Here is a 10055-nt window from a genome sequence, read left to right on the forward strand (position 1 = left end):
GGAAGATGAATAGTTTTCAACAAACTGGACGGACATTTAATCCCCAACACAAAAATCCTTCTTCTGCTTCTCTAAACTTCATCATGCAATGGCTGTGGGTGTTATGGGTTCACAGTTCAAAAACCTTCACCGTTTCCAAATATATTTAAAGAACTATAAGTAACTATAAGCACCAAACAAATGTGGAAGCACATTTGTTTGGTGCTTCCACCTGGTGGATGTAAAAGGAATTAAAAGCAAAATCTGTTGTGAGAAAGATAGTATTTTCAAATGTCATGAATATTAAAGGGGTAGTATGTATTTTATTTTATATCGTTCTCAAGTAATTATGTTAACTTCAGTTATGCTGTGTCAACTACAACTTTAAAGAAATTTGACTATGTAAAGTCTTAAAATTTGGCCTCGGTTTCTTTAAAAACTGCTCTGAAACTCCACCTTCAGGAAGTCATCACAACATGGCTCCTCTGTTAACCCTTTAACATTTTTACCAGCATTGCACTGAGAAGTAGTTCATTTACCGAGCTCAGCAGATGCATAGTTCAGCTAGATGTTTGCCAATTACTGCTGGCTAGTCTGAAGGAGCCGAGTGTTTGAGTCAGTCACATTTTAAGATTTTCAGCTTTGATCAGTAGAAATAACTTACTTTTCAGTAGTGGACTTTTACTTGCGTTGTCTCTTCATATAGATTTATATTTCTCACCCCACCCCAGTCTAAATTGTTCTGTTTTACCATTTTGGATTTGCTTTGCACTTAGCATGTTCTTGTCTACTGCTGTTGGTTTAGTTTCTCTTTAGGCATTTAATTTGAAAGCTATGCTTATGTTTGTCACCATTTAGCTTCCTCTATTTTTGCCCGAGTCTCTTTGCTGTTCCCTTCCCCAGCTGTTGGATACCTACCTCATCTAGCCTCACTGCTCCCATGAACAGACTGCAGTGATAAAGGAACTGCAGTCAGTTCCTTTATCACCTCCATCCCCTTCTTACATCTAAATCATGAACACGTTCTACTGGCTGCACTTCGATTCTCCTCATTTGCCTGCAGTCCTCTTGACATTTAGGGCTGGGAATCATTTTATGATGGCGTTCCACAAAGCTTTGACCCAAGAAACTTTTTACCCCCCTCTTATAACAGCAATTTCTGCTCTTAATTTCTTTTAAACCTATTTTTTCGTTAAATTTTGATGTAAATGGCTACAAATTCAAAATAATTAATTTGCCTAGAGGCACAAAAAAAAAAGAACCCAGAGACACTTCTGAAATAAATTACCATGATCTTTAATGTGCAACTTTACAACCATAATCGCACTCTGATTTCTGAAAATGTCAGTAAATATTTAGACGAGAAGCTTTTAGCCTTAATATATAATCCGTTCAGTTCCTCTATAAAGAATTGTAATAGTCATTCACATTTCTCAACGGCGTCTGCGTGAAACAAAGCTTTTGTCCAGACTGTGGAAAGCAGCACCGACATGACCAGCAGCACCCAGCTGACCAGGGAAGCGTTTCCTTTAGAGTACAACACAAGCCTGCTGTTCAAAGGCTGCACTGGCCTGTAGATCTGAATCATTTCTCTCCCATCGGGAAAGTGAAGCTGGCAGAATGCAGAGACCTGCAGTGAAGACAAAATCACAACAAAAGAAATGTGACAAGTGGTCAAAAAGACAGGTGGTGATTAATATTTAACATGTTGGTATTATGCATTTTATAGGCCCATAGTTAAAATTTATACCAGTCAAGAAAACGTTTGTCTTTTTTAGGACTAACGAGTTTAAAAATTTTGACTTTGTAATTTGACACTTTGAAATCAGGCCAGTCTCAAACTCCTCTTTCCACCACTCTGCCTTCAGCATGTCAAACATTTTTCATTGTGTCATTTTAAATAGTTCTCAGGAGTGAACTCCTATGAGCTCAGCTGATGCTCAGTTCCACCAGGTGTTTGCCAATTGCTGCTGGCTAGTCTGAAGGAGCTGAGTGGGTGGAGCTGCAGGGGGAGAGGTGCTCTGTAGGGTGGTAGCTAAACTGGAGACTGCATTTTTTGCCCAATATGCCCCATTTAAATCTTCATTTGTGTTTTTTCAGAACAAGGAATCATAAAGCACTGGGTTTGACTTGTCAGTTTTGCTTATAATTCCAAACACTTGAGCTTGAATTTCAGCTGAAGAGAAAAATTAAATATGGAGTGACGATCTCTGAAAAAGTCTTAATCTAAGGAAGACTCAGCCAACAGCAACTGCGTTTCCACTGCAAATGTGCACAAACCTTTGTATCTATATTCTGCTAATGTGGCACAAAAGGGAAAAAAAGGCACAATTGTGCACTTGTGGATTGTCCAATAAAGAAATGACGTGAATAAGCTTGTTCATGCTTTAAGTTATCAATTATGGCAGCAACATATGTAAACAGATGCAGTCATATTCCAGCCATGATACTCAGTCATTGGCATCATATTCAGGCATTTTGGTGACAAGCCGTTTATATTTGCGAGCAGCTACGCATGTGGCATGTTGGGAAAATTGTAGTGGGTGATTTTAAAGAGCAGTTACCAATTCAACATGTTCATGAGTTTTTTTTCCTAAACTGTGCGAGTTGGTGGATCTGGCTGTGCATTGTCAAAACAAAAAACCATCACCATGCTACTTCCTGTCATTTTGGCAAGTAGCAACGTACAACTGTTGATCACGCGACTCGTGATGTGAAAAAAGTCTCCATTCAGGTTTTGCGAAATGTCAAGTTGATGGCTGGGGAGGGGGAAAATGCAAACAAACTCATCTTACCATGAAAAACTTCAGGGTTTTTCCCCCAAATTGCCACATTTCCAAAATTTCAGTTTGTGCAATTCTATTGTTAATTAAAATGCAGCTACCAGCAATAAAGTGTCATAATGCTGAACAAAGTGTCCCAGTCACCTGACTCCTGCTCAGAGGAATGGTGCTTTCAAATAGCGTCCAGACGACAGCTTCATTGCAGTTGGGGGTCGTGAGGGAGCCGTTGTAGCGGAAGTATTTATTCAAGCTGCTCAGAGGAGGAATAAGCATTTCCAGGGAGATGTCTGGCAGTGTGGCATTACTGGCTGAGGTTCAAAACAGACAGATTAGGAACCACAGGAACCATTTAATTGTGAAGTTCAGAGAAAAGTTGTTTATGGTGTTTTGTTACTGCTGGCCTTTAGCTCAACTACACAGATCAGTGTGCAGATAAAGGGGTTTGATTATGTTCCAATTCTGAGAAATCTGCAATAACTTACTGGGTTTAATGATTTGCTTCAGAGCGTCAACCAGGGGAGTGTACTTCTTATTCTCAGATAGAGACTCCTGAAATGAAGAAAGAGTGTCTGGAAATAAAATCAGGATTATATAAAGACCAGGGATTCACAGCAGGGATGCTCAACAGGTAATGATAAAGGAAGCTGAAAATTCAGTACAATGATGAATTGCTCACACTCAGTTCTTCAAGTCTTTAAATAATATTTACAGACAGATTTATGTTGCCACTTCATATCTGCCACTGACTGAATAACTGAGCGCAATATAAAGTCTGTTTTTATGTCAAATCTCCTCAAAGTTTAATTACATGCTACTGTTATAGCTCCTGTTTTTTAAGACCACGTTTTCACTGGGAAAAAAAAAAAAAGTTTTCCAAAAGCAATAATGGCAACACCTCACATTTAACTACCTTAAAGTTACCCATTAACTTACAAGTTTATCATTTATAATAGATATAGCATGCAGCAACATTTAAAGGTTTTATTGCATCTTGCAGATGAAGTTTCCCTTATTGCATGTTGGCGTCGTCGCATTAACCCTCAATTCAGATTGTTGACATAAAAAGTAGTAAAGTTACCTGAAAGAAAAATCCAAGAACTGCAATACCAGTGGGGTCCTTCACAGCCTGGGACAAAGAGTTGTAACCTTCTTTGATGTGGACAATGTGCATCTGTAGGTTACATGAAATATGCTTGCATTTTTAATTGTTCTTTTCCTGAGGTCAGGTTTATTGCATTCAAACAAAGGTCATAAAGTTAAATATGCTCCTGTTGCATGCATCACCTCCATGGGAAACTTCTCTCCATCAAGGGTGTGTTCGGATCCAGATGAGCCGTTCTTGCCCCAGTGCAGATGGAGCTGAATGGCTTTGTAATTTGCAGCCAAGTGTCCTCCACTGATCACAATACCAGGAGGCAAGTCCAGCTGAACTAAAGTGTGTAACACATGTAAAAGACCAACATAAGCAAAATACACATCTTTGTACACTTTTTAAATTAAATTTTTTAACTTAAGTATTTTTTTTTTAAATGTCAAAGTTTACAAAGAGCTTGAAAACAATGAAATTCTTCAGACTTGTCAAAGAATCTGAGACATTGCCTTCCTTCTGTCACTAGCAAGGAACCAACACACACACACAACACAAGTTCAATAAATTCACACCAACAGTATTTATCATTATCCTGGCCTTCTACTGAATAATTTTCAATAAATGTAAAAACAATTCAAATTCAAGAATAAAAAATATTTGAGGGAATTTGGTCATGAAACAAGTTGAGAAATCAGAAACTGTCAACACTCTCGTACTAAAAAAAAAAATTCTTTCCTCAATTTAAAATTCCTACCGTTCACCAAACTACTCTCAGCTCTGCTCTTTTCCCCCACCCCCAAAACTCCTTCCAGCTAAACATTACCTTCCAAGCATTATTACTGCCACTCCTCCTCATTTACTGTTTTTTCCAGCATAAAGGTAATTTGACCTGAGCCCTACCAGTGTGACCGTTGTTTATGAAGGTGACGGTAGACGCCTTATGATAGTTGACAAACTGAAGCGGAGTTAGGCGTTTGTCTTTGACCGTTTTCTTCGTCACAATGTTCACTGGAGACTGACAACTGCCACCGCATTGTTGAGAAATTTTTTGCCGTGCATCTGGACCTGTGAGGAGAAGATGACAAGAAGGCTAGGAAAACAACTTTCCCTGTTAAAACCGTTCATGTGATTGGACTGAAGCTGGGTTTACCTAGACAGGTGCTGTTGCAGCTAACCTGTGACTGGTAGCACCATTCTGGAAGAAAAAAAAAAAAAAAAAAAAAAAAAAAAAAAAAAAAAAAACGAGGGAGGGGGCGTAACAAAAAGATTTTTACTGAAAAAAAATCCAAATGTCAAGTCTCTTCAGTTGATTTAGTAACTAGTCTTGTGCAGCATCTTCATGAATCAAAGAAAGTACAATTTCTTAAGATTAAATTTTGTAAACTCCAAAAATTCATGAAGGTGTAACAAATTCAATAACATAAAACATTGCACAGGTTTGAAAAGGCTCAGTCCGTCTAATTTTAAAGATCTGAACTCATTAAAATGACTCTTTACAGGACATACCTGCAGCTGAGATGGTTTTCACGGACAACACAAAGCAAATTAAAACCCAGGTGAGCTGCATGGTGAAAACCCACTTTACGTCTGTCTGAGTTTTCTGACTGTGTTGGAGGTGAAGCATTGGATGGCATGTCCAGCGGTCTATTATAGGTCAGGTTGGCCCACCTATCAACCCCTCCCACACTGAATGATTTGCTGTTTCCATTTGGATTGATGATATCTCAGAAAAGATAATGACAAGAAAATGCTGATTGTCATCAACTTTAAAAACAGATTAATCCCTTGTCTCTTACCTTGCTTTTTTCCACATGGAATAAAATAGTAAGGATTTGAGTTTTTCTGTGTGTTTATTTAGGTTTCTGTCAGTTGATTGTTGTCTGTCTGCCCTTGATTGATCCAAGCTGTGTCTAGTTCCCTTGATTACCCCCTGTGTTTCTTGTTTGTCAAGTCCTTGTCTAGATTGTCAATACTGGGCTCATTATGAGAATTTGAGGTATAGATATTGGGATCCAACAGATGGCAGTAGTGCAACAATAATGGATGCAAGGTACTGTGAAATACTAAAAAAGAAGAAGAAAAGAAGCCGTCTAGATTGTCTAGTTGTCTCCTGTCTGCCCTCTATTGATTACTGTTTACCAGTTTCTAACAGATACTAGCTCCTGTGCTGCCTGGATTTTTGTGATTTTATCATTAAACCACCATCATCTTCAACTACCTGGGTCCTATCGCGTTTATCCTCACCATCTTCACCCCAACTTCATGACAAAAATATACAACTATATAAAGAAATAAAATTATAAAATGTTTTAACCCTATTGTAATTTAGACTGAGAGCAGATTTGCTTCCAATTCTCAATATTCTGCTGATTCTGCCTGATGTTTTAGTGATTTCACCTTTACTCTCAATACTTACAGCCTCGTTTGATGGAAGGATCTTCAACAATAATGCCATATTTGTAGTTTTTATACTTTTCCAACTTTTATCGGGTATTTTAAGTGTTTTCAAGCTCTTTGAACCATTCAAATCTGCACGAGTTTTTTAAAATAAGTAGACAAAGTCCTGTCCATTTTTCACTTTACCTTGACTGAGAGTTTAGATTCAACAATTCTGTCAAGTTTCATTTGAATGCGTTGACCTTAAATGCCTTTGTTCTGCTCAATAACAAAATTATTGTAAACAGAAGACGATAGTGATTTCTTGTTATTTTATGCCTGCAAACAGGTTTACAGTATAATGCATGACTACTTTAACAAGACAAACCATCTGAAGTTCAACCAAAGAGTTTATTACTCCAGAGGTGGACTTTGGGTTGATGGAAAGTTTTAAACTCACCAAGTCAATTTTACATATTTTTTTATTAGATATTCCAACTTCAAACAAGAAACATAACGCAGCATTAGTCAGTCCCTCCAGGATGTTTTTTTGTGATTGCGGCAGCAAAAATTATTGGCCTTTTTGAAAAAGTTGTGGTCAAAGTTGCTCATTTTTTAATGCTTCATTTTTGCCATAATACGGTCTTGAAAAAAGAGATTGAAATTGCTGGACATAACCAACCTTGAAAAGATAGGATTTTAACAGTTAATATTTAAAGTGCAAATAACATTTTCAAGCATATTCTTGAAACAGAACATTAATGTAAATAAAATTATGCCCTGAGGAGTTATCAAAGTGCAAAAGATGAATTCCATATTGGTCATTCAAGTAAACAGAAAATGTTTAGATAGTGTAAACAAATCCTACAGGACATCTTAAAAGTATTTTAATAGCAAATGTTACTGTTTAACGTCACATGCTTTCATTTTGCATGTACAGCTTTTAAGAGATGTGAAACAACTAATTTAGAAAGAAGCTAAGGGAATTGGTCAAAATTCAGCCGAGTTGCTGTAATTGGTCAGAAATACAGGAAAATAAAAAAAGGAAATATACAAAAATATTAAGCTAATGGGTCAGATTTGCGGAAAATTGCAAGTCTGCGCAAAAAATTTAGCAAATTTGCGTGATTGCAACTTTCTGGAAGGACTGATCAGTAGCATCCACAAAACTTTATGGAGAGGAGAGTCTGTTAGATACAGGGAGAGCAGTGTGATTTTTGTCCTGGTCGTGAAATACTGGACCTGCTATACACCCAAAGCAGGGTCCTGGAGGGTGTATGGCAGTTCACCCATCCAGTTTATATGTGGTTTGTGGACTTGGAGAAGGAGTTTGACTGTGTCTCATGGGGGGTAGTCCTGGGGTATGGGGTACCAGATATGACTGGTGCCAGAGCTCAGTCCACATTGCCAGCAGTAAGTTGGACTCGTTTCCAGTGAGAGTTGCACTATGTCACTGATTCTGTTCCTTTATGGACAGAATTTCTAGGTGAAGCCGAGGGGGTCCATTTGGATATCCTTAGGATTGCATCTCTGCTCTTTGCAGACAATGTGGTTATTTTGGTTTCATCTGGTTGTGATCTCCAGCTTTCACTGGAGTGGTTCTCAGATGAGTATGATGCAGCAAGGATGAGAAACAGTCCCTCCAAATCTGAGGTCATGTTCTTGAGCCGGTGTAGTGCCTTCTATGGGTCAAAGAAGAGATTTTGCCCCGAGTGAGGGAGTTTAAGTATCTTGAGGTCTTGTTCATGAATGAAGGAATATTGGTGCAGGAGATAGATGGATGGATTGGTGCAGCGTCTATAGTACAGCAGACGTTGTACCTGTCTGCTGTCTCTCACTTCTCACCATGAAGCGAGAGACCATGAAGCGTCTCTCGCTTCATGGTGAAGCGAGAGAAGAGCAAGCAAATAGGCAAAGCTCTTGATTTACCTGTTGACCTACCTTCTTACCCTCATCTATGATGAGGAGCTTTGGCTAAATACCAAAATAATTAGATCATAGATACCTCAACCAAAATCAGTTTTCTCCACGGGTTTCCCAGGCTCTCCCTTAGAGATAAACTGAGAAACTCGGCCAGTCCACAAAACACACCACCAGTCAAGGTGACTCGGGCATCTGGTTAGGATGCCTTCTTGACGCCTCCATGGAGCGGAGTTCTGGGCTCATCCCACCTGTAGGAGACCCAGAGGAAAACCCAAGATATGCTGAAAGACTATGTTTGTCGGCTGGTCTGGGAACACTTTGGGATTTCCTCAGAGGACAGAGTCTAAGAGGTCAGTCTGGGTCTCTCTGCATAGACTGATGCCTGGCAACCTGACTCTGGATAAGCTGATTGATTGATTGATTGATTGATTGATTGATTGATTGATTGATTGATTGATTGATTGATTGATTGATTGATTGATTGATGCTGACAATTTGCTGGGTTTAGAATTTAGGTTCATAAATTTTTGGTCGATTGCCTTGCGTTGTTCCTACTGTTTTCTGACCTCTGACCAGTGAAGATTATCATTAGGAGCCTTTCACACCAGATCGGTTTGCTCCACTCGGTCTACTTTAAATGGACCAGAGGTGTTTTCCTTGGATAGTCCACTTTGTTCTGGCGGGACAAAATGCTCATCCAAACTCTGCTGCAGTCCAAGAACACAAATCCTGGTCCGCCTGAACATGCGGATTGAGGTTTCCTTACTGTGAGAACGTAAATCAAGTGAACCAAAGAAAAGAATGGAAAAGATAAAATTTATGAATACATGCATGCTCTGAAATCCTTGCTAGGAGTCTGTTATAATAAAATCATCTCATAAACGTTTTCACAAAACAAATCAAGCTGAGAGAGAGTGAGTTACTTTGCTGGAACTGGCTTTATAGCCTCCTGTCACGCAACTAGATCTTTAATGATCTAACCCCGGGCTGAAGGAAGGGGAAAAACCAAGTATGACTAAACCAGTGATATTGGAAAAATCTCTGCAAGACGTTTTATCAAGTCCACAATGGACAGAGTGTACAACAAAACATGGTGCGGCCCTATTCGGACATGTACAATGCAATTTGAGGGATGACCTTCTCAGCCAATCCCGTTGCTCTGTTGAGCAGCACTGAGGTTGTCCCAAAACCTGAAACAGAGAAGGCACCTTTGTCTGAAGGTTGAGCCTCTGTGAAGACCTGCGCTTTTAAGGGCAATGATAAGGATCAGGTTGAACAGGACAGATCAGGTGAAAAGTCTTATGCAATGACCCATTTTTTCTTCATGCCGCTTGTTAAAATCCTGATTCCCACGCCATCCCACAAAAAAAGAGAAAAATTATGAAACCCGAGGGAGCGACAAACGGGGATGTGGGCCATTTTAAAGAAATTTCACCAGGAGGAAAAGATGAGGCCGCAACAACTAAAGAGCTTTTGATGGCGAGATAAGACCAGAGGCCTGTGAAGCTAACAAAGCCTGAGTTTAGAAGTTGAATCTCTTCACCACAATGTTTTAGGACACTCAGTGCGGCAGTAATCTCCTTAATGAGGGAAATGATATCCAGAATGGCTAACCCTGCATCATGGTACCAACATCATCCCAGCACAAGTTTCAACAACTTTCACAGAGATGTAGCGTTGAATGACAGCCAAGATACTTCAACCCATCACATTGTTAACATTTATTAGACAGCTGCACTGATTTTTATTTGAACATTCTGTACAAGCTCACTTTACAGCATGCCTTTGCACATTAATTTGTGTGTGTGTGTGTGTGTGTGTGTGTGTGTGTGTGTGTGTGTGTGTGTGTGATGTTTTTTGCTACATGCATTTCTGAAAATGATTATGCATTTTATGAATAAAAT

The 10055-nt window shown here is 39.1% G+C and overlaps 1 protein-coding gene across 1 annotated transcript; it reads right to left on the reverse strand.

Annotated features, from left to right (window-relative positions):
- Positions 1 to 1255: 1255 nt before the first annotated feature.
- Positions 1256 to 5501, reverse strand: ca4b (carbonic anhydrase IV b). Its single transcript, XM_015041138.1, has 8 exons — positions 5359 to 5501; positions 5003 to 5047; positions 4753 to 4917; positions 4047 to 4192; positions 3841 to 3933; positions 3245 to 3311; positions 2907 to 3070; positions 1256 to 1609 (listed from the first exon to the last, which is right to left on the reverse strand). The coding sequence occupies exons 1-8, from the start codon at positions 5474 to 5476 to the stop codon at positions 1400 to 1402; spliced, it is 1008 nt and encodes a 335-aa protein (XP_014896624.1). The 5' UTR covers positions 5477 to 5501; the 3' UTR covers positions 1256 to 1399.
- Positions 5502 to 10055: the final 4554 nt, after the last annotated feature.

The sequence above is a fragment of the Poecilia latipinna genome, unplaced genomic scaffold (genome assembly GCF_001443285.1).
Source record: "Poecilia latipinna isolate Pla-1442-1.1 unplaced genomic scaffold, P_latipinna-1.0 Scaffold539, whole genome shotgun sequence".
NCBI lineage: Eukaryota > Metazoa > Chordata > Actinopteri > Cyprinodontiformes > Poeciliidae > Poecilia > Poecilia latipinna.

Bases quoted from the DNA above. Each gene is read 5' to 3' on its own strand.
- ca4b (XM_015041138.1), bottom strand. From the start codon at position 5,476: ATGCTTCACCTCCAACACAGTCAGAAAACTCAGACAGACGTAAAGTGG. The intron at 3,934-4,046 runs GTGATGCATGCA...TGTAACCTACAG, and splicing joins GAGAGAAGTTTCCCATGGAG to ATGCACATTGTCCACATCAA. The intron at 3,312-3,840 runs GTAACTTTACTA...TCTTCATTTCAG, and splicing joins TTCTTGGATTTTTCTTTCAG to GAGTCTCTATCTGAGAATAA.